The 24,555-nt window shown below is 48.9% G+C and overlaps 1 protein-coding gene across 1 annotated transcript in view; it reads right to left on the bottom strand.

Moving 5' to 3' along the window:
- Nucleotides 1-5,066: 5,066 nt before the first annotated feature.
- The window catches only part of ADCK1 (aarF domain containing kinase 1), a 76,423-nt gene continuing 56,934 nt past the window's right edge, over nt 5,067-24,555 (bottom strand). Inside the window, exons 6-10 of the mRNA XM_032188650.1 lie at nt 22,597-22,713; nt 11,214-11,363; nt 10,769-10,966; nt 7,189-7,382; nt 5,067-5,853 (exon numbers count right to left, since the gene is read on the bottom strand). Of these exons, the coding sequence (XP_032044541.1) occupies nt 5,682-5,853; nt 7,189-7,382; nt 10,769-10,966; nt 11,214-11,363; nt 22,597-22,713 (831 nt within the window). The 3' untranslated portion in view covers nt 5,067-5,681. The remainder of the gene's footprint in view (nt 5,854-7,188; nt 7,383-10,768; nt 10,967-11,213; nt 11,364-22,596; nt 22,714-24,555) is intronic.

Raw genomic sequence — 24,555 nt, 5'->3', positions numbered from 1 at the left:
GACAGAGACTTGGATCGCTACCCCTCGGAGAACTGGCTGCAGCCTCCCAAGGATCCAAGGCCAGGCAGGAGAGGTCTCTCAGCTGGGCGCAGCTCTTGGCAGAACAAGACCAAATGCCCTCAGCCAGAGAAATACCTAATGCTTTCTCCGTGGGCCCCAATTCCCATTACACAAAGGTCACTTCACATCCCTCCAGCTCGCTCAAGCAGCCTTTATCTGTATGCATGCAGAATTTACTCCTGGTTTAAAGCCTGAGGCAGCCCTGGTGCGAACGAACGGGCCCACAGAAGGATCCTGGAGAGCAGCATGCAGCCCCTGCACATGAAAGCACCACAACACGTGGGTTTTACCCAGGAAGGATCTGAGAAGTTCCTGACTGATTCAAGCTGCAAGGTGGGCTACCCAGCCTGGCTTTTGGCCGGGACACCCAAGCTCACAGCCCCAGTCTGCAAGTGAAATAGCTGGCAAGCATTGGCCTGGGCATCACTTCAGAGCAAAGATAAACCCTGGGTGGGGAAGTTCTTCCCTGTGTCGAATCTAACTGTCCAAGCCATAACTTGTGGCCGCCAGCCCTTGTTTGGCTCTGTTGTCTCTCTGACTCCCTTTCAGAGAGTTGCTGGCTGTTATCAGATTATCCCTTCGCTGCTGCTTTGCCAGCCTAAACAAGCCCATCTCTCTTGCAGGCTATGGGCAGTAGGTCCTGGCCATGCCACTAGCCCTCCATCAGATGCAGCCCATCTCTCTCAACCTGAGAGACCCAAAAGAGGGCGCTGGTTCAGGTGAGGACTCATCAGCACCAAGCAGAGGACAACAAGCAGCCTCACCAGCCACGCTCCTGATGTAGCCCTGGATGTGGTTTCCACGGGTCCCAGTGACAGGTCACTGTGAGCTCATGTTTGTGTGGGGTCTACCACAACCTCCACAACCCTTCCTTGCTCCTTTTCAGCAGGGCCGTGACTTTGCTGGTAGGTTTTCTTTTCAGCAGGAAGGTCCTAGTGACACTTACCAGAGTAAAAAGGCAGGAGGCCTTGTGGTCACCTCTATGACACTTGGGAAGGATGATTTTTCTCAGGAGGGTGATTTATGATTTACTAATGCCACTCTCCTGCTGTCCAGCTCTTTTACAGTCTGGGGCAGATTTTGAGCAACTCCTGGAGTGACGAGGATGACCCTAGCCCCTGGGCACCTTGATAGGGCTGATGGAGGGCCAGCCCCACACCAGGCAGACAAGAAAGCTGCCCTGCAGGGCCAGGCCGCCTCAGCCCCGCACCACAGGGAGCCGAGGCAGGCCCAGCATCCCCTTCCAGCCGGGGGCTTCGCATGTGCCAGCCTGTCATCCCCAGCAAGAGACGGCTGCTGGCTGACCAGCTGGAACAAAAAGCTTAGAAAAGCCCACGAGTCCCAGCTGGGGGAGGGAGAGAAGCAGCCACATGAAAGCTCCACGGAGACGGAGCCAAAAAAAGGCTCAGAGCTGCCTGCAAAGGGCTGTGCCTCACTCAGCATCACGCCGCGCCGCAGTGGCACGTGGGGCTGTGGGAGTGAGGGGGAACCCTTCAGCGCGCCTGCCAGTGTCTGGGTGACCTGCAAAACAAAAGGCAGAGCAATCCAGGAGCTTTTAAAGATCACAAATGAGTTTACAGTCACGCTGTTTTTTGGTATTTACTAACAAAATAGGGAGGGAGGGAGCACTTCTATACTTTTGTTCTTTCCTTTCCTCAACCCTCCCCCCGTCCCAGCCCCAAACCCCCAACCCACACTAGGAAAATAAAACTGCTGGGAGCATGCAACATCACAGAGATCCTCACACTGCCCTTCTAAGAGTTGCCTGCTGCCTGGCAGGGCTGCCACCACTGCTATTAACAGCCTGGCCACCACCCTGCCATGGCAAAACAGCCGAGGCTGGTTCCTCCTGCAGGAGGCAGGGGCAGGATGGGCATTACCCCATCCATCTGGCAGTGCCCAAGGACTGGCGATCAGGAGCAGAAAGCCTTTGGGCCTCGCAGGCTGACTGCACCTAGCACAGCTTGAGACACAGCACGGAGCGGCTGTGGCGCATCCAGGGACACACATGGGGGGAGGACATAGAGAGAAGAGTGGCAGGGGGCAAGAGCTCTGCCTAGAGATGCATTAGGAAGCAGCCCCAGTGACCCCAGGGGAGTCATTTGGAAAGGGAATGACTTTGGTGCTGGCCAGGCTGCATGCCGGGCTTGGTGTATTTGCTACAGGATGCGAGCAGTGATTCATCTGGAAAGCCTCTACGCTGCGACTGCACTGGGTTCATGCGTCCCTGTGAGATGGCAGAGGGCACCCTGCAGCCCTGATCTGCAAATCTGTATGCCACCTACCTGTCATCATTAAAGTTCGTTGGATGTGTTAGGTAAAGGCTGTGCTGGTTAGCCTGGACTAATGCTTTATTTTTTTTTTCAGGTGGATACAAAAAAAGCCTGTTCACTTCCTACCCTAAATTCCTGCACAGTTTTACTTGATAACACCATTTACCCTGACTATCCCCTTTCCACCTCCAGCCAACCCAATGATGCATGTTTAAGTACCAGCTGAAATGGCTGCTGCTGCCTCAGCATTTCAGAGCACATTCAGAAGTGAGACTTTACCAGGCTACAACGTAGGATTTCACACCACGGGAGCTGAAAGTTGCCCATCATTTTGGTGTCTCTGGCCTCAGCTCAACCACACCCCTCATCAGTCCTCAGAAGGAGTTTGTGGGTTCAGGAGTCTGCTTCACGACACGCGTTTAGTGCTTGGACCATGCGGGAGCACTGTGAAATTTCAGTTCATTCACAGTTGAACCCAGCCAGAGCGCAGCCCCATGCCGCCTGCGAGCAGAGCAGCAGAGCCGGCATTTGCTGGTGGTGAGAACTCCAATAAATTCAGGCTGCAAGGAAAGGCCAAGTGCACAGAGCTGATCCAGGTTACCCGTGTTTGACAACCACAACTGGGATGAGGAGGTGTCTTTTCAAAACCCTTTTAACACATTCACCTTTGCGAGCTTTCAGCGAAAAGACAAGGCAGGAATGTTAAAGGGTCAAACGCGGGGTGTTTGCTTGTTCTTTCCTCAGGCAAACCCTCATTGATTGACTGTGGGAATGGTGAGAGCTGAGCGAAACTGACTGAGGAGCCCCACTGCTAATTCCGCAGCCCGCAGCCTCCCGGCAGAGAATAATGTCAATAGACAAAGCTCTTTCAAATCCACCCTGCTTTCTGCTGCCAAAAACGAGTTTGAGGAGCTGCTGGTTCCCATCCACTTTTAGAGCCTGCACCCTGAAAGCGGCATCGCTAGCAGTTGTGTGGCTGGTGCTGCATGAGCAGGGTCCTGCTGAGGGATGAGCTTTCCTACAGACGTTTGAGAGGCCCAAGCAGTGCTCTGGGCATTATACACAGACGTGGGTAAGTAAGGAGATTTGCAGGGGCAGCTACAAGGGGCTGCGCAGTGGGTCACCATCACTAGAGGGTCTCCCAGACTTCCCTGAGTGCACCTGAGCAATTTTTCAAGCAGAGCTCTACCTCTAAAGAGAACAAGACAGGCCCACCCACAGCAGCCAGCCTCCCAGCTGTAATTACCCAAGAGAGGCACTGATTCAGCAGGACTGCTCACATAAGCAAAGATTACTCACATCCAGGCTGCAGGACCACTAACCCTGTGACTCCTTGTTGACTCAGGAGTCTCACCATTGCAATTACCTCCAGTCCAGTCCCTGACACCATTGCACAACCCACAAGCATGGGGAATCACTGATCTGTCACTGCACCGGCTGGGGACAAGCTTTGCAAGGACATTTGGTCTTACCTAGGCTTCTTTTTTTGCTCTTAGCAAAGATGAGGCAGCACGTCACTCCTGCCTCTGTCCCCCTCATGGGAAGAGATCAGAGAGTTAACACCAGGGTCAGGCAATTGACTGCATAGGAGACCAAAACCCCACGTTCAGTAATTCCCCATCGACAGCTCTGCCAATCACACACCACTTTTTGACAGCCCCGAGGCAGCTGTCTGTGCGTGGGCACGCAGGCAGTCGCTGCTGTAAGCCAGGCTTCCCCACTCCCTCCTTCCTCATGCCCAAGCACTCATGCAGCCAGGTACCTTTTGTGCATTACATCCCTCCCCTCTCCCACAGGGCCAAAAAGAGCCATTGAGGACTGACAGACACACAAACCCCCACTTCTGCCCCCTGATTCCCCTCACACCCAAGCAGACACGCTGCAAGGTGAGGAGCCACCTGTGCAGACTGGGAAACTGCGTGCAAATGGAGACAGCACACACTCTTCTTGGGACTTACACTCAGGCACAGCCTGGTGCCTGAGTAACACACCTCTGCTGAGCAAGCTTGCTGGCAGCAAAGGGGTGTTCCCAGCCCATCCTTTGTGCCCTGCATGTAAGCCGCTTTTCACCAAGACTGTTTATGAAAAAGCTGAAATGATCTCAGCAGCCACCTCCATCTTGTGGACTACAGGAATCCTCAAAAGCAGCAGGGCTGTCTCCCAGGATCCCAAGTACGGCTGGCATAAGAGAGGCCTCTGGGCAGGGCTTCTTAGTGGCCATCCCATAGCTGCTGAATCAGACCCATCAGACCCGTCACTTGCACCACCGAGCAAGTGGCAGGTTTTCATCTGAGGCAGGAGCAGTGAGATGTCACGGGCAGGGACGAGGCGAAATGCTCGATGTGCCAATGCTCGATGATGATGTCTCACAGATGTGCTGCAGCCAGGGAGGAGGCAGGCTCAGCACGGATCTGGGAGGCAAGGAGCGGTGTGTCCTCCAGGAGAAAACACCCCAGCCCATCCCAACACATCTGACACAGCACCAGAGGACCCAGCTGTGGGACAAACCTTTTGAGCAGAGGACAGAGCAAGATGGCTTTTCATTTGACTTGCAAGGAGTTAACAAGTACTGCCTGGCATCACTCACTCCATGGAGAAATGGGAACAGGACAGAGGTCAGAGGCCACAATGTCACCCGGAATGTACAGCCAGCATCCCTCCCACAAATGTCTTTGATGCAACACATTTATTTTGCTGTGTGGCAGCGCTGTACAGTACACATACATTACCAGCAGTTTCAGAGCCCTGAGTCGTCATCCTTCCTGCCTTCCCTGAATCCTGGAAAAGAAGAAGGACCACTGTCCCCTTCCCCCACTTCAACTGCAAAGAAATGGACCTGGGAAAGTCCAGAAACACACAGGCACTTGCAGGGAGACTCTGCAATAACTAATATAAACCCTATCGGATTTTTAAGGGATATACCAGCTTTCTCTGAGGGTCAGACAAATGTTTTGGGGCATTCTAGGCAGGGCTGTGATTCTCTTAATTTTTTTAGGATCGTTTAAGAAAGAGCTGAGGAAAGGCTTTTGCTTCCAGTGCAGTTCCACTGGAATCTGTGTGGAATTTCCCCTGTTCAAAGGGGGAGAGAAAGCACCATGCCCTTCCTGACACACGGTACTCCACGCCTCCCTTTCCTAACCCATAAATCAGCAGAGCCCTGGTACCTACTCCACCTCTTGCTGCCACAGAGAGAGCTAATGCTGTAACATGCAAGGACAGTGCAGCATGTAACAAGGAACGAGACCCAAAAATAGCCCACGGGATAGACAGAAACAGTCAGAAAGGCAAATGTGCCGTGGAGAGCAGCAGTGAGAGAGGGAACAGCCAGGCCTCTCCCACCAGCTCGTGTCAGTATGTGGAATGGTGCATCCAGCTCAGGAGAGCAATGACCCAGTTCCCCAGCCGGGACCCCTTCAGCCACAGGAAGAGTTCATACAGGTTGATCTGCCACAGGCTCAGTCCTTCTGTGAGTGAGATCTGCACCCTCCTGTAAAGTGAGTGACTCTTGCTCCTCTGATACCTAGAACAAAACAGAGAAACAGCCACGTTAGCTCCGGCAGGACGCAGCCTGACAGGAAGGCAGCCTGTCCTGCAGCCCCAGTACAACCACCCCCCCCCAGGGGAGGCGACTGTCCCACTCCTGGAGAGTCACCACCAGTGGGGACCCCCAGGAGTAGGGCTTTTCTCCAAGGAGATGCTCCTGAGGAGCTGGGGACTCCCTTTCTGGCACAAATCTGGCAGAAGAGTCAGCCTGCTCCTGCGTGAGCCCAGCTCCCTTCCCACTGCATGTAGTGAGCCTGGGCCACGGCTACACCCCTGTAGCCCTTCCTGGTAGTACATTCGTAGGAGTCCAACAATCCTGACACACTGGTTCCAAGAAAAGTAACTCTCCCCCTTTCTTTAGAAGCAAAGGTTAACTGGGCCTTGCATTTCTCTCACCATTCAGACAAACTGCAGTTATTTCTTCTGCAAGGAGGAGGAACCTGAGGTAGGGGGAATGAATTGACTCACAGGTGGAAATCAGCTGCCTGATTCCTGTTCCTGGGTATTGAACACCAGCCTCATTGTCACAGTCAGCCCCGACACCTTGCAGAAGCAGGCAGCAGCGAACTGGCAGATCTTTCCTACCCACAAATACTTCCCAGTGCGGATGCTTGTAATGGGCACCCTGCCCTCTTCTGGGTTACAGGGCCAAACCCTAAAACCTTATCCCACGGGCTGCACCTCCATCCCTGTCCCCAGCTGCAGGGTCACACACCTGCCCTGTGGAGAGGCTGATGGCAGCAAGAACAGCACAGAAAGAGGTGTGTAACTGAGTAGGGGTCAGACCTCAGCAGATGCTCTAATGAGTGGGAAGGGTCCATTGCTAAGGGTAAGAGGTCAAGATCCAAGTCAGGCCTTGTCAGGGCCCTGAGTGGAGGGCCCTAATATGCCTTCATGGCTCTGGCTAGCCTGGGGCCTCCTCCACACACTCTGCTTATAGGCTCAGCATTCTCTGAGCTGAGGCCTGGGCCTTCAGTGCCTGCCCAGTACTGGAGGAGTACTTAGGTATGAGCACACTGACCTCCTGGCTTAACCTCAGCCCTGTCCTGTCCCTACAGACCTGTCTGGCAACCACTCTGCCTGCCCTATAGGTCAGCTTCCTCCTTTGCCCCTGGACCTGCCTTATCCCCATGATGTTGCATTATGATATGGACTTTTGGTTGAACCTGGTCAGCATCACAGGGCCTGCCCTGCTTGCCTTGCTCAGGACTGGCCCTTGGCCTGCTGGCTCCTGGCTCCCAGGGAGCAGCCAGCCCTCCTGATCTGGAGGCTGCTCCATGTCTGGGCCCCGGCGCCTGGAGAAGACACTCACGTGGAAACAGCTCTGATGCAGCAGCGAGACATGTTGAGGAAGGAGCTGGCACTGGCCCGCGTGTGCAGGGCTGACTCGATCCCCCTTAGCAGGTCGTTGGTCTTCAGCAGCAGCAGCATCTGTCGGGGCACGTTGTTGAGGAGCTGGGTGATCTGGGGTAGGTAAGCAGCAGCATTGGACCGGATCTCCACATCCTGCAGTCAGCCAGGCCATGCCAGAAAGAAAGGAGAGAGAAGCTGAGAGTGCACGGGAAACCCCTGTCCAGACGCAGCCGAGATTTGGCAGGAGGAGACAGCGTTTTGCCAGACCATGACTCGGCCAGGTGCTAAAGAGCTCTTCCTGCTGTTTTGCAGCAGGCAGCTGGCTGTCCCCAGCACTCACTGCACAGGCACACAGCACTCTTGCTATATTCCACCTGCCCTTCAGTGAGATAAGGCCCCTTCACCTTACAGGCAGCATTAACAGTCTCTCAGGAGAACAGGGCGTTTGTTGCTATCTCAGCTCTTGGCCCAGGCAGACCACACCACCGTTTCATTACTGCCCTTGCAGCTTTCTGACTGAGTCTCACCTCAACAGACCCAATGCTGGCAGTGCTGCAAGTACCACAGGACTGCCTGGGAGGTCGGGCATGCTGCAAGGACAAGCAGGCTGCTCCCTGCCATGTGCATTTTGCTGTCCCATGCAACTGATGGCTTCATGATATACCAGTGGAGCTCTTTTCTAAGCTTAGCTTAGTCCCCTGTCTTCAATGCAGCTCAGTGGAGGTGTGAAGGCATTGTGCAGACTTTTATGCTAACCCAAAAGACCACAGAACTGCCATCTGTGTCAGGCTACAGGTCCATCTAGACCCATATGAGGAAATCCAAAAAAAGTCCCTGGAACACCTGAAATCTCCAGAAACCAGCAAGACACATGCAAAGGGTAGTAAATGACTTCTTACAGGGAGTGAGGCTCCTCTGTGGGGGAGAGAAGACAGCTCTAAAACCTTCTCTTCTGTGGAGTGAGCGATGGCAGGTCTGTATTTCATGGTACGGGATGTGACACCCACCCTTTGTGAACTTCAGACTTATTACAGAGGAAAAGACCCACACAAATCTCGTGTGCAGGCCATGATGGTCAGAGGTGTATCCAGTTTACACACCATCATGTTAGTTTTGGTGTCGACACATAAATCTTTCTGTCCTGCCTCCATCACCAATCTAACACACAAATCTTCAGCAAGAAGATGCTTAGCTCTCCTAAACGTTAAATGTTTTGTTCCAGTATTTCTTGGCAGAAAATTCCTTCCTGATATTCTTATCTCTCATCCTTGCCAGCATCACTGCAGAGGCTACTTTATTTTCCATGCATAGATTTTCTTTTCTATTTCTTTCCTTTTTATTTTTAGCTCCAGCTGTTTGTACACATCACAAAGCAACCACAAGATCTGTCATCAGACCTGTCATTTTCTGTGAAGGGTGAAGCCTGTGCACGGAGGAAGAAATGAGCTATGCCACAGGACCTGAGAAAAGCCCCTTGGCTGCAGTCGCAGAGGCTGCTGCAGGATGCAACAAAACACAAACAAAATCTGATGAGATAAGGCTAGCAGCCACCCTGGGCAGTCAGCTGCCCGGCCTTGGCTCAAGGCAGGAACAACTACACCTATGGCAACCCTCACACGTTTGCCTAGCCTGCTCTTAAAACCCTCCAGTGATGTGACCCGCATCCTCCCCAGACCATCCACACCAGCATCTCTCTGGCCTTGCCATTAGATCCTGCTTTACTCGTGTTATTACCAAAATCTCCTTAGCTGAACTTTAAACCCATTATTTCTTGTCGTGTTTGCAATCTGTCTTTACCAGATTTGAAAATCCCACTTACATCTGCCCTCAGCCTGCACTCTTCTGGACTTTTTCTGCCCTAGCTTGCTCAGCCTTAGCTCATGAGTTGCATCTGCTTGACCATCAGTCCTTGTAGCTCCCCACTGGCCTCTCCCACTTTCATCAAACCTTTCTCAAGAGGCAGTGCCCCAGGCTGGACATAGCACACTACAGCTAAGATATTGTATCAGGAGGGTTTACTTGTCTCTCAGACCACTCTGCTGCCAATCCATCCTCAAGCACATTCACCCGAGCTCTGTGCTGATGGCACCTGCCTACAGGGGCACTTGGCTCTTGCTGCTGATACGATCTTTCCAATTCACCTCTAAACTAAGGGCAAGCAGCAGCTCATTTCCTAATGTCACAGTAAATCTGCTCAGCTCCCCATTATCTGCTGCAGGATTATCCAGTTTCAGCATTAATTGTGTCATACAGGCCAAGACAACAGAGTTGGCTCCATACAAGCAATTCAGCTCTGACAAAGTTCATTAGCCCACACAGTGCACCGTGCAGCCACAGCCACAGCTCTGCATAACTTACATGAGCCAGCTTAGGACAAACACCACTTGTGAGCTCAGGTTCAAGGCTGGCCTTTTGGACTGGAGCCAGCTCTGTGTAAATTCACTGTGGTGTCTCTGAATTTTCTTCTGGAGCTACCAGCTCCAGAACTCCACAGATCAAGCATAGATCTGCTGAACAGTCATTATATTATTTCTGATACGCAGAAAATTAACTCAACTAGGAAGCAATCAAATTACGGGAGGGGGTTCCGTTACCCCAGGTATCCGACCTACTCATTGCTGCGCGTAATGGTGAGCCAGCACAGCAAATTCAGCCCCATCCATCAAAACGAAACACCAACCCAAAGGAATTTCCAGGAGAGGATTTCACAGAACGATATTTTAATGCTACTTAAATTAATTTCATTCTATCTGCTACAAATGTGTGCAGATAAGAACAAACCATAGGATACAACATGTTTCTCCCTACAGACTCTGGTCCATTTCCTGAAATCACATCACTATAGGCTCACCTCTAAAAAAAGCACAGCTGGCAGGGGCTGCTACTATTCTTAAGGCAATGTGTGTGTGTCAGGAGTGCTAGCAGGCGTGAGAAGGATCCCAGCATGTGTGGATAGGAAAGCGGGGAGAATATAAGTGGCAATTTCCTAGATTTGTAGTGATTGAGTTGACAGAATCTGCAGTTAAGCAACCTTGACTCCAAGTTAATAGGGTTTCTGATTGGGAGGTAATTTCCGAGGGTTTTTAGGAGTTTGTATCAGTGCTGATAGTCATTTACATGAATAGTGATAATGCATTATCCTTCTCGTATCTTCCCACTAGGCCTTTATGTCTCCTCTACCTCACCCTATCCTCCTTGCTGGTTCCCTGCACAGCTGCATTAAACACTCCTTTTCATTTTAAGAAAAGGTTGATCTACAAATGTTTCTCCTGCCAGAACCGGTGAACACTTAGCCATTAAAATATCATACAAAATTTAAGCAGCCCATGACAAGTAAAACGGGGAGATTAAGTTTAGCCGCTATAACACACAGCGTAGAAGAATTCCTGGCTTACTCTAGCTCAGCTGCCAAGGCAGAATTTGCTATGGAGCTGCCAGGGGTTGCCCAGTATCACTCTGGTATCAGTGATACACGTGGTTAGAACAGGGAAGGTACCCAGAAGGAGGACATACAGCAGGGGAGGGCACACAGGTCCTACCTCGCTGGCTGAGACTGGTGACCGGTCAATGCCCCTGTTGACGGACTCCCAGGACCTGGCGGTGAGCATGCAGGCAAAAAGCGGGTACAAATCCCCTGCCCCGAGCCGCCGGCTGTACTTCTGCACCCTCTTCATGTCAGCCTTGATAAGGGCCTGCCACAGGCGGCAGTAGTCCATGCGGAACGACTCGCTCAGCACCTGGGGAGGGAGACACAGCCCTCAGAAGTTCGCAGAGGGCAGGGAACAAGGAGGAAAGCCTTGTGCCCCCTAGCCATGCCCTATCCCCCACCTCAGAGCCAGGAGATGCCCTTGGAGGGTTATGGGAGTAATAGGAAAAATGTATTTATGCAGGCTTTGAGGAGCAAGGCTGCAGCTGGGTATGCTGTTCCAGCCCAACACCCACCGGCAGCCCCACAGGGCCTTGGAAGCGCCCCCAGTTACACACCTGGTAGAGCCCGTGGTCCAGGAGGATAATGTGGGCCTTGCCAGAGGCTGGGCACTTCTTCACCAGCACATTGCCTGGGTGCGGGTCGCAGTGGACAAAGCCATTCACGAAGATCATTTCACTGTAGAGTTTCCCCAGGTTGCGAGAGATCTGTAAGGAGAGAGGAGCGGGTCACACACTGCCACCCCCAGCAGGGTGCGTGCCAGGGAGGAGAGGGGAGGCAGCCCCTGTGTGCCAGCACGGGGGGGAGCAAGGGGCTGGCACATGCCAGCGTCCCCACACAGGGCTCCTGGGACCCCTCGTGCTGACAAATGCACGGTACGGCTGCTGGTGTCTGCTGCACAGGGATCCACACGGGGTATCATGAAGATGTTTGCAGGGTTAGGGGTTATTTGAGAACATTTTCTGGCAGGAAAAAGGGTAGGAATGTGGGTTAGGAATGAGGGTTTTGGTCCTGTGGGAAGGAATGGGGTTTCTGGTAAGGAGGAGGAAAATGAGATGGCAGATGGTGGCAGATAGACACTGACAGGGAAGGTACTGAAGAAGCTGCTGGGGTGGGTGAAATGCCACCTGCATGAAGACTCAGGTGTTTCCTCCACAGATGACAGCAGGGCCCGGTAGAGAAGGGGTGGGAGAAGATCAGCCTGCCTGTCTGCTTACCGGAATGAACGCAGGCTCCCTCTGCCCTCCCTCCACCACACTGTCCCCTACTCTCCCCCTTCCTTTCCTCAGTCCCACACTAATCTGATTTACGATGTCTGCGAAGATGAAGCAGCACAGAAAAGCTGTTTAAATCATCCTGTCATTGCCATGTCCCTCCATGCCACTGCTTCTCATCACCCAGAGATGTTATTAAAGTGAACATCTCCTAGGAGCTACTGAACATCCCCAGGACCTCAGATCAATCCCTCACCACACCAGCACAGCAACCTCTCACCCTGACATCCCACTGCTGGTCCTCCCTGCCGTCAGAAAGTGGCACAGTGCTCCACAGCAGAGTGCTGAACAAGCAATTAAAAGACAATTAAAAGTCAATCGTTATAAATGATTTCAAGGAGACACACGACATAAGCAGCAAACAGGCAGCTGTCCCCACAAGCGGAGGGGGGCGGAAGAGGTAATGGTTATACCAACGACAGCTTGTCCTGCAGAAAACCTGACGGCTAGGAAAGGGCTTGCTTTACCCACCTGTGAAATGCAGCCACCTCTGAGAGGAGCACAGTGGCTGTTCAGGGAGCCACAGAACAATGCCACGGTACTGCATCAGGACAGGGCATGCGGAGCTCCAGGTCTGGCTGAGCCACCAAGAGCCCAGGAGAGCAGCTGGAAGCAGACCAGCCAGGTGCAGAACAGCATCCTGATGAGGAATGCCCAAGTAACTACAAGTGAGAAGGACACATGGGAACCCTTCCTGCAGCACAGCAGCAGGGACAGCTGTAGAAGCAGGTGGGACAGCCCCCCTTCCCTCAGGTGGCACCTGGAGCGACTACTGAATCACGGGGATGCTGCCCCATGCCAAATCACCCACGCAGGTGCTTCAGCTGTAAAATTTGAAAAGTCCAAAGTGCCAGGTGTTCTGACAGCCTAGAAAAGGGAAGTAGAACCTGGCAGTCAAGGACATGTCACATAGTTTGTCCTGAGCTAATCATTCATTCATGCAGACTCCCAGGGACCTGCACGCCAGGAGAAGTGGACCTGGACATCATGACTGCTTCAGGTGCAGGGCAGGTGTCCCCTCTTGAGCCACCATCAGCAGACAGGTTACTATCCTGGTCATAGCCTTTTACAGCCCAAAACACAACACAACAGAAGGTTGGGATTCATCTTCCCACCTTACCATGGGTCACCTTAGAGGGGTCACAGCCTTGCTCAGGGGTACAAGACAACCTTTACTTCCCCATCCCCTCTCCCTTCTCTGCCATACTTGTATTTACTTCACTAGAGTACAGCGTTGAATATTTCCAGTAGTTAATGCACTGAAACTAAACTTTACAGCTTCTTTAAGAGAGAGGAAAGCATTCCGTATAATTTAGTTAGCATACAGAAAATATGTTACAGGGATTTATGATAAAATAAAACAATCTTTACCTTTGAAAAAAATAAATTTACTTAGAGTAAGAGATGGAGCTGCACACTAAAGTATTTTAGCTTATTTTTGGCTGCTGACATACCTCTAAAATTGAAGAGAAATTAATTTAAGATAGAAAGCATCAATGCTGTTGAGTTCTAAACAAAAAGGAAGGCCATATTTCTAGAAACCAGAGTATAAAATAACAATAGTGACCCATCATTATAATTCAGACAAAAGGAATTCATGTTTCTAGAGCAAAAAGCTAAGAAATAACCACGATGCCCTTACATACATTAATTGCAATATAGCTCCACGAGTCATCAAAGACACATATACTATATATAGGACTTTTGGTACAGATGTGTCATGTGTCCAATGCTGTAAGTTTTTTACTTACATAACTTCATTTTCTGTACATAGTTATCTAATGTGCACTTACTGAAGTACTGAAATGTGGCTATTATTACAGGATTCTTAAACTTAGTACAAAAAGACTTTCACTAATGATTCAGAGAGGGAAAAAAAAAAAAAAAAAAAAAAAGGAAAAGGAATGTAAAAATTGAATTCTGTTTTTCTCAAAGTTTCCCAGCTTTCTAGCTCTACATCCCAAAGAGGCCAGAGAAAGGGGACTGGGACAGGAAAGGGAAAACTAAAAATAAAGGTAAATATATTCCTTCTTCAAGTTTTCATCTTTTTCCTAGCACTCACATCATCATTACACACAGCAGTGAGCAGCAACAAGTACCGCCACTGACACAGCTTGCTCTCTGGATGAGATACAAGGCTTTGCAAAAGACCTATGCATCTACAACCTGTGGAGCAGGTAATGTATGTTTGGTACAGTTCTGTGTCTGTATATTAGCAAAAATATGATTTCTTAGTATCAGGAAAAGTATATGTCAATGAGTGTTTGTTCATGCGTGGATAACTGTAGGGCTGTTGTTTCACGTGTGCTTGGTTTTTGAGTTTCTCTCTCTGAGACCTCAGTGACTACTGACAATGATTCCCAGTAATTTGCCTGGAGTGAACTCCCCTAAACTCCGAAGCACTCATCTTCTATTGACACCCTCTAAGCAGTGTCAAGAGAGATTCCCAGACAGGGTGCCCTAGGGGATCAGTTTGTCTTGGTGCTTGGAGTGTATACAGGCTCCCCTGGTCAGGGAAGACTAACAGCAGTACATGGTTTTCCAAATTAATCACCAGCCAACACAGTTTACCTTTTGAATATTCATAGAATAAGGTTCTTCAAACACTTGTGGAAAAGCAATTGGAAGAACCTGCCATCTATGTCACCAAACTTCCCACAGATGCTGACCCCTCTTTTCCTTTCTCCAGTGCCTCATCACTACTGGCCTTCGGTGCATCCTTACTGAAAACGCCATTGGACAAATAACTTACAAACAATTCACTTTGGAAGAATGCAGTCAGGTGAAATGAGAAAATGAACACATGAAAACCTCTGCTCAGGAGAAGAGTGGAATTCAGCATGCATTCAGGCTGTGTAAGACCTCAGGGTGAAGGTGCATAGCAAATTAGACAAAAGGTTGCAATGATTTACGGAAGCAAAGACCAAAGTAAACACACAGGCATTTTGTTATGACACAGTGAGGGCATCATTCCTTTCCCTGTTTATCATCCAACACAAGGTCCTTATAAATACCAGGGTCTCCCAGCATTGTTTGCTGCGCATGGTAAAAAAGAATAATGATAATCACCCTTGGAATCCTGCATTCACTTCAAGACACCTCATTAAGAGAGATGCAGACAACATGGAGCGAGTTTAGAGAAAGCAAATAAATGAGCAGGATGCAGGAAGAATGTACTTAGGAAAAAGATTAAAAGAACTGACGGCTCTGGAGTTGGCTAAAGAATACCAGAGAAAAGACGGTCTACCAATTTTAAAAGGCTTGAATACCAAGGAAACAGAGGCACTTGTAGCATTGAATGTGCTATGAGAAATACAACTAGGTAGAAGCAGGTGTAATCAAGAATAGGATAATTTAGGCATAACCTTATAAGAAACAATAAAAAAACGTGCCAGTCAGCAAGCAGAGCTGAGCTTGATATGTCAGATTGACACCAAACTCGAGCTTTGGCCCGAGGCACATCCTTGCCTATTGCCAGAAGGTGTGTTATTGCCAAGAAAGTTCAATCTGTCCCTCTGTGCTGCAGCAGAACACGACGACTACAGCCACCAAGAAAGCCTGTGTCCTCACCAGCCAACGCAAATAGCAACCTGCCATTGCCACGTGATATGACATGACCGTGACACTGTGTCAGGCAAACCACACCTTTTCCACCCAATATTTTAATATTGGAAAAAAATGCTTACAGGATATAAAAATGCTTGCTATAGCCTCCTTTAAGGTAACTGTACGGCATGATAAAGTCTCCTCTGAGCCTCCTTTTCTCTAGGCTAAACAACCCCAGTTCCCTCAGCCACTCCTCGTAGGACTTGTTCTCCAGACCCCTCACCAGCTTCACTGCCCTTCTCTGGACACGCTCCAGCACTTCGATGTCCTTCCTGTAATGAGGGGCCCAAAACTAAATACAGTATATGATTTGAGGTGTGGCCTCACCAGAGCTGAGTACAGGGGGATGATCGCTTCCCCAGTCCTGCTGGCCACAGTTTCTGATACAAGCCAGGCCACCTGAGCACACTGCTGGCTCATATTCAGCCAACTATCAACCAATACCCCGCTGTTCCATTCCACCCAGCAGCTTTCCAGCCACATTTCCCCCAACCTGTAGTACTGCTTGGGCTTGTTATGCCCCGAGTGCAGGACACCACACTCAGCCTTGTTTAACCTCCTACAGGTGGCCTCAGCCCATCGGTCCAGTCGTCCCATATCCAGATCCCTCTGCAGAGCCTTCCTACCTTTGAGCAGGTAGGAGGTTCCTCACACCTGACCTGAGGTCATTCACACCTGACTTGGTGATGTCTGCAAACTTACTGAGGGTGCACTTGATCCCCTGATGCAGATCACTGAGAAAGATATTGAAGAGAACTGGCCCCAGTACAGAGCCCCAAGGGACACCACTAGTGACCAGCCTCCAGCAGGATTTAACTCCATTCACTTCCCTCTGATAACTCCCAGCATATTTAGGAAACTGTTCTCATTAGCTTTTAAGTGCATGGCTTTTCACTTGGTATTTCTCATTTTTATCCCTTTCTATCATTCAAGTCCTCAAGGCCACCAAGTGCAATTGCTACTTCAATCCTCTACAATGACAAAACGTCCCAAACTGGTGCCATTCACAACCTCTTTCACAAAGCTCTGTTTGTGTCAAGGTCATTACTGAAATTATGAAGATCAGTTTGAAGAGCAAACCTTGCAAAACTCCACTGTGATAATTCCTCTCATTACCATTGCCTCTATCAGTTTCTCACCTACTTTGCAACTTCCCTACTAATCCCCACCCTTTCTGTTAAGCTGACTCATACGCAGCGTACCAAGTACACCTACTGCATTTTTGTCATCTAATTCAGAGGACCCCAAGCCATAGCGCAGGTAGCAGCAGTGATGTATTTCTTCTTGTATATACAAGCCACCTCTTAACTAAACAGCATGCCCAGCTGACAGAACAACCTGATAATAACAAAGCACTGGAAAGTCCATCACAAATAAAAACCCTTACAAACACCAGGCTGATATGCCTAGTTAGCAAGAGAGAGATGAGTGAGTGCAAAACTCCTTTAGCAACAAGACGGCAGATATACCATGTTCACTGGTAGCTGCAATGTAAAAAACTGGCCAGAGTTATCCAGGAAAAGTCACTGATACTTTCCTGGCCTCCTGAGTAATCTGCAGCAGTCCTGGCTACGTGCCTCCAACTGACACAAAGAAGAAGGGCAAAGAAAAACATCATCCTGTGCATGGTCATTGTAGAGCTGATCTCACTGCCTGCCTCTGATAAGACCCAGATGAAACTGCCTGATAGGGCACTATCTTTTCTTGTCCCACCTCCATTTGTGACTGTCTCTTTAGATCAGGAGCAGATACTAGTCTCCGGCCTTAATTTGGCTGTAATATTTGCCAATTATTTTAAGACATGGCGACACTAACTTCTATTGATCTCATTAAAAGTAAAGGTCGTTGTGCAGCTCATTTCTCAGGGCTCAATATTAGCTCCTCAGGCCAAAAGAATAGCATTGATTTTGGAACCTTAATCGAAGGTTAATTGGATTGAAGAGCGTATTGGGTTTTTGCTTTCTTCTGCAGTTGTTATTATGGCCATCGTCTTAAGGGTTTGCTTAATCCTGCTAGTACAATCCTGCCCAATTAAACTGGTGTCAAATTAGCAAAGGGTGTGGATAGAGAAGAGCCACAATCTGAAGCCTGCTGTATGTCTCTGCTCTGAAATGGCTCTTGTCCATAGAAGATTAGGATGGTCACACACAAGAGATCCAATTTCACACTTTGTCCTCTATGATGCAGTTGTGAGGATCAAAACACAGCGCTCTGTAACGTAGCACTGTTGCCGTCTACTGATCTAGCAACACAGCAAGGTGATATCTGGACACATAAGATGTCATTAAGATTCTGGAGCAGCTTTTAGGGCTTCCAGAGTGTACTCCTAGCATGCCCCATACCCTCTTTTGGGAACTAAAGAAATTATTTTCCTGCTCGATGCCCCATCTTCTACTGCATTTAAATGGGAAGAAATATTCTGACTTAACTAGCCAGGGAACTGAGGGGCTAGCTTAGTAAGTTTCTACAGAGAAGACCAGTTGTTGTTCATTTGTTATTTGCATCTCTGTCAGGCCTGAAATGGACAGGGGGATCATTTTCCCTTGGCTTTAAAATGAGTTGTATTTCCTTGGATTTAACATAAAGCATCTTGCTGAGACTCTTGAGCAATTGATTCACACTTACACTTGAGACTGACTTCCAGTAAGAGAAGGGTTTGTGTGTAATTTAACTCTTTATGTGGTATCTTTGCATAGTTCAGAAGCTGGAAATGCTGGAGGTCATCATCCTTGTTTACCAGTGCCTTGTGAACTGTCATTAAGCTTCAGGCAAGAAGAAACGTAGGAGAATCTGTAAGGAAACCTCTCCCCAGACTAAATCAGCAGGTGCAAAGAGCAAGAATAACCATTTTCCCCAAGAACTCCATGCTCCATTTCATCTAACACTTGAGTTTTATAAGCACAAATACTTGAGACATGAGAGGTTTCCATACTTGCACTGACAAAAGGATTCCACCCTGGGAAATCCCATTTAAATTTTAGCAGCCCCAAGCCAGCGGCTCCTGGCTCTTGGCAGAAGGGTAAATCCCACACTGAAAGCATATTTCAAGTTGCAAAGCTGTCAACCATCAGAAGGTAGCTGAGCTCTTTATTGAGCTAAGAGATATCATTGCAGTGAGGATTCCATTTAGTAACAGAAGGAAGCAAAAAGCCACAATAGGATGAAGTGACAGATGGCAATAATTGCACACAGTAGCTCATCTTAAGTATCTTAGCTGTTTGCTTTCACTTCTCAGCTGGACAAAATGTTTCACTGACTTCTGAATCATCCACAGCCCATGACCAGGCACTCAGTGAGCTGAAGCACACAGCACCATTTCCTTTCCTGACTCCAACACAAACCAAGGCAATCATGGTGAGCTCTCCACCTGCCTGCCAGTACTGGCTGGCTAACCTGCAGGCAATACAGCATGTGCCACAAGCACACCTCTAAGCTCCACAGCTCCCATAGCCCGCTGATCCAGCAGCCTCTGTGGAGATAGTCAGAGCACCTACAAGGAGGAACAAGGAGGACCTATGCAGCAGATCAGAGATGATGTCAAGATTTGTATATGGATGAGGTCTTTCTAAATGGATCAGTTAAAATCAGAATAGGTGCAAAGTGGGCATGTGTGCCATCTGAGGTCTTCTTTAGAAGTCTTTGCTCTACGTAGCCTTCCTTTCCTCCTATGTATGCTACAAACAATTTGAGAGCCCCTCAGTCTACATTTTTCCTCCCTTCTCTGCTCTGCCCACCTCCTCCAAATATATGTTCCCAAGCAAGCATGTAACTTGTGTCTTGAAACAGGAACAACCCAGTTTCCAAGCAGCCCCTTTCTTAACCCTGGTCTTCCCTCAAAATTCACACCAGCTCATTCCCTCGTAACTCCCTTCTCCAGGCTTCCCTCCCATTGTCAATATCCTAGCTGCATTCTCATCCTCGGCTACACTTACACATGAATAAGTAACTGTTCCACAGGCAGATATTTCAGTGTTTGCACTTGTCTTTAGAAATCAAAGCCTTCTCTGATTAAATGCCATTACAGTCCAGCGCTTGGACGGATCCAGAGAGATTAATGTGCTTTTGGGCAGCTTTAATGATAATCCTGCTACAGACGGTATTAAGTAAATGTCAGTAACCTGGTTTGAAGGGAGCTTTCACCTCAGGGATCCTTTCCATTTAGAGGAGAGAGGCTCAGCTTGCTTTTCAAGGCTGCGTTGTCACACAAGAGAAATCCTGCTTAGTGAAGACTCGTATTCCTCTGCCCAGTAAAACAAAATGGAGTAAGATGATAGAGGAGTTGATAGATAGATAGATTGAGGTGATTTACAGGGAGCTAATGCATCTCTTAAAAGCCAGAATTGCTGTCTAAGTCACATCATACTTTTGAAACCTTTGTTGCCACCCCCTCCTCATGCTCCTTTCAGTGCCTACTGCCTTTTGTTCACTTTGCCACCATGCCATGAAGCTCCTTACCCATGGCATCAACAGCAGCAGCTGATAATGGACCTTGGTTGTATTTGTCTCATCTGCTGCACCTCACCAGAGAAGTGGTCTGGGGTGTGCATGGCTCCTACCATCTCCCTGTGGCCATAATAACAGACCTTATTCCCCATCACATGCTTCTGAGGGGCTTAGTATCCACTCCTTTGATTACTTCGTTGGCAATCAGTAAAAGATAATCATTAATTTTGGGGGACAGAGAGAGAAAAGAGACAAAGAACAGCTCAGCACAGGTACTGAAACTGCAGAAATGTCGAATCCTACAACTGAGCTGAGTAACATCATATAACTGACAGATTGCCAAAACTTCTGAGGCTTATACCTTGCTGTAAGAAAGAGCTTGTTGACAACTTTTTTTTTTTTTTAAAATACATTTTAGACATCATTTAGAGACCAGCAAAATATGTTGTTTCCTTGCTGCATGGAACCTATTGTGCCAAGATGTCACAAAACAATCTTACAAAAGGGGTGGATGAACAAAAATAAGAGCTAAATTTTCATCCTAAATCTCTCCTATCGGAACAGATCTGCTGCCCAAGAACTTTGAGGAAGCCCTGTTCAAAATCTGAACATCGTTCAAGAGTCCTCTTGCTAATGCATCAGAACAAGCCTTTCTGCCAGTTTCAAGACTGAATATTGAGAAATATTCAGTTTTGTTTCTGAGTGCTGTGGGCTAGATTTGACCTCTGCCCATACAGCAGAAGAAAAGGACTTATGTAAGACATGTTCACTCAAAAAAACAACTCACTTTTGACCAGTTGTTCTGTCTGGGTGAATGGAGCTGACTGGGTGTTCTGCCATGGACGAGACTTTTTAAATCTCTTGATAACAAAGTGCATGAGCTATCATATTCTCACGAGTCACACAATGGTGCTCTTTGCAGACCAGATGCATCATTGAGGTACTTACCTTGGTAAATACAAAGAAAGATCATCAGCACAAAATAGACACAGAGAAAGAATTGTGTCTACCTCTGAACAGCTGACAAACATCTCTCTGATGCCCTGCTGGGAGGGAGGAGAAATACTAGCGACCCAAATGTTCCAAATTCTTCCTGATGGAAATGTGAAAGAATAGAGACTGCACTATCTACAGGTGAGTCATTTAAGAAGTCCCTTTAATGAAAATGGACTGGACTTCTTGCTGGGAAGAGAAGGTCATTCACTACTGCCCACTGACCTTGGCTTGTTCATCACAATTAGAATGGAAAGAGAGTCTTAAAACCTACTTTAACCTTTGCACTTTCCTGTATTTCAGTGGAGAAACACGTGACAAGGTGCCTGTCTTTTTGCCTGTAGAAGTTACTAGAAAAAGCCTAATTGGCTTCTGCTGGGTGTAAGACCAGAGGAAGAGGTGATCTACGCCGAGAAAAGGCAGGTTACTCGGTCCTGTAATTTGGCAGACCTCAGACTGACTTAGGGAGGCAGCTGAGAAGATACACATAACATTCTCCCCTTGTGGCGCATACCAAACTCACATTTCCTGTTCCCTGAAAAGTCTTTGGTATGTCCTAACCAATGCCACGTGAATTTTGCCATGGATAGAAAGGGAGTGGAGAGGAAGAAGAGCAGAGAGAGAGGAAGCGTTCCGATTTCAGAATTAAGTGTATGGACAGAGTAAGTACAATTGATTTTATGCTGTACCTCTTTGACAGCCAATCAGCCAAGTGAAACTTAGAGGCTCATCAATAGGGCACAAGGGGAAAGGCAAGCAGCACTGCCTCAATCAGCACTCATGCACTGAGACATGTGGCTTTACACTGTTGAATGACTCAAAACCCTTTCCCAAGGCATCTTCTCAGACCTTCTTGGAAGCAATGCCTTCTTTTCCTCAAGAATCTCTTAGCAACAAAGAATCCCCAGCACTCTTTTGACATCATGCCACACATACAAATTATTTCACTCACTGGGGAAATGTAGGTTCTCCAGGAATGGAATCTGGCAGCTATTTAATGAAGGGCAGCAAAACTTCACAGCAATATAGGACCAAGAAGCAAAGAAAACTGTACCCAGTTGCATCCAGAAGAAAGAGGGAGATTTTGGAAAGCAGACCAGAACAACACATGGCAGAATATTATGCAAACCACCATGGCTGAGATTCCAGCACTCCTGCAACAAGAATCACCTAAGGCCTGTAATTTACATCTCCTTTATAAGGAGACACAGCTATTGGGTTACAAAGGCTACATCCTGTGCTCTAGAGAAAGTTAATGCAGGAGAAAGAGAGGGGAGGACAAGGGACGAAAAAAGATCAGAACCTGAAGCTGTTCCTCTAGGATAACAGGAACTGCCATCTTGGAACAAGCCATCGGTGTATTTAATATAAGAGCATGGTTATCACTCGCAATCTGTCTCCTTGAAGATATCTCTAGCTGTGCAATCCTACAGGACAGTGTTCCCCAAAAGGGATTATATACTTTCCCAGGAGCACAAGAAACGAGATTTTTCAGATTAATTGCTCTGTTCATGTCTGTATGTGCTGCTCCCTTTTCTGCCCCTTCCCGTTCTGTCAGTGTTCCTGTCCAACATCAGGTTTGCATTGTCCATCATGCCCAGTTCAGAAATGGCTGAGAACCTACCTCATTGACATCAATGCCATTCCTCTCCATGTACGCTCTGTCGTTCACCTGCCCCCCTTCCATGAACTCCATGAGAAGGACGCGCCTTGTTGAGAGCTCCCAGTAGATCCTGGGGACCTGAAACAAGAAAAGATGGGTCAGGTCAAATAACAGGCAGGGGAAGGAAGGAGAACATACCACACACAACCCAGGAAAGGAATAAAAAAGGAAGAGGTTGAAGCGAGGCCTTGTTTCTTTCCTGTGCACTAGGGAGGTAAATGCAACTATTGTCACTGCAGGCCTCTTCCCCAGGACAGCAGCAATGTGTGCAAGGACAATGCACCAATACAATGGCAGCAGAAAAAGTGCTTGTGCAACATTTCAGGCCCCACTTTACAAAATCTTCACCACTTCCCTCTCCCATTACTGTTTGATAGCTTTCTTATTTGCTCTGGAGCTCCTACAAGTGGCCTGTTTAGCACCTATTGCAACTTTCTGAATCATCCACTTGGCTCCTTTAGACAGGAACTGCATCTCGTTTGCTATGTACAGAGCTCACTTATGCAGCTCTAAAAATGATAAGCCATCGTCATAAATTGTATCTCAGCAGTGCCCCTTGGAACACAGACGCATTTGAGCTGACAAACCCTGTGTACTTAGGCCATCTGCAATCAAACTGGGAGAAAAATCAAGTGTCACAAATAAGGAGCTTGTCATAGAAACCCTGGGAGACCCTTAACTATCTTATTGCCAATGTGACACAGTAACGAGCATAAAACGTCAAAGCACTTTTCATTCAATCTGCAGTAAACCAAGCTGAGTGAGGTCTAAGTAAGAGGCCCTGTGTCACACCGGGAGGCAGTGACGCAGCATAAGAGAAGCCTTCACTTGGGCTGGCTCCCCCTTTTCCAGCCTCTCTCTCTAGCCCAATTCTGAGTGGAAGTTCCTACTGCCAACAGAGTCATTGATGAAGTTCCCTTTGGATATTCCTGACATCATTGTGCTCTCAAGCTGTCCAGGTTCAACTTCGCATGCAAAAGAAATCAGAGAGGTATATTTTACCAAGGACTTAAGGCAGCTTCATCCACCCCCATTACTGTGCCCCAGTAGAGCAGTAACACATTTTGGATCCTGCAAAGAGAGACACAGCCATACAGCTCTCTCCCCTCACCTACGTGACTTTGCCATAGACTCAGGACTCACACACTGCAAGGATGCAGCACACTGAGGTAGGGCAGAAAAAGGTAAGGGATGTTGTCCACCCAGTGCAACCAAAGCCAGAGGAACCAGCCAGGCCGCTGTGGCTCATCAGTGCCGAGGATCCAGCACACTCAACGAGGATTCAGTTACTTGCAGCCATGGTGATTGCATACTGATGGACAGCTCCACCATGTTGCTCTCTCACTCCCCCTCCTCAAAAGAACAGGGAATGGGGGTTGTGGTCACTCCACAGCCCTTCACATCCACCACTCCTTCACGGTCACTCTCTGCCCCTGCTCCACGTGGGGTCCCTCCCACGGGATGCCGTCCCTGAACTGATCCTGCGGGGGCTGCCCACAGGCAGCAGCTCTTCAAGCACTGCTCCCACACGGCTCCGTACCACGGGGTCCATCCCCCAGGAGCAAACTGCTCCAGCACGGATCCCCCATGGGTGGCAGCTCCCCCCAGACCCCTTGCTCCTGTGTGGGCTCCTCTCCACGGGCTGCAGCTCCAGCCCGGGGCCTGCTCCTGCGGGGGCTCTCCATGGGCCGCAGCCTCCTCCAGGCCACATCCACCTGCTCCACCGGGGGCTCCTCCACCCATGGGGGGGCTGCAGCGTGGAGATCTGCTCCATGTGGGACCCATGGGCTGCAGGGGGACAGCCTGCTCCACCAGGGGCCTCTCCACAGGCCACAGGGGAACTGCTGCTGTGTGCCTGGAACACCTGCCGCACTGAGCTTGGTGACTGCAGGATTGTTTCTTGCTACATTTTCCCACTCC

The sequence above is a fragment of the Aythya fuligula genome, chromosome 5, assembly GCF_009819795.1.
Source record: "Aythya fuligula isolate bAytFul2 chromosome 5, bAytFul2.pri, whole genome shotgun sequence".
Classification (NCBI taxonomy): Eukaryota; Metazoa; Chordata; class Aves; order Anseriformes; family Anatidae; genus Aythya; species Aythya fuligula.
This window is presented reverse-complemented; position numbering and strand designations above follow the sequence as displayed.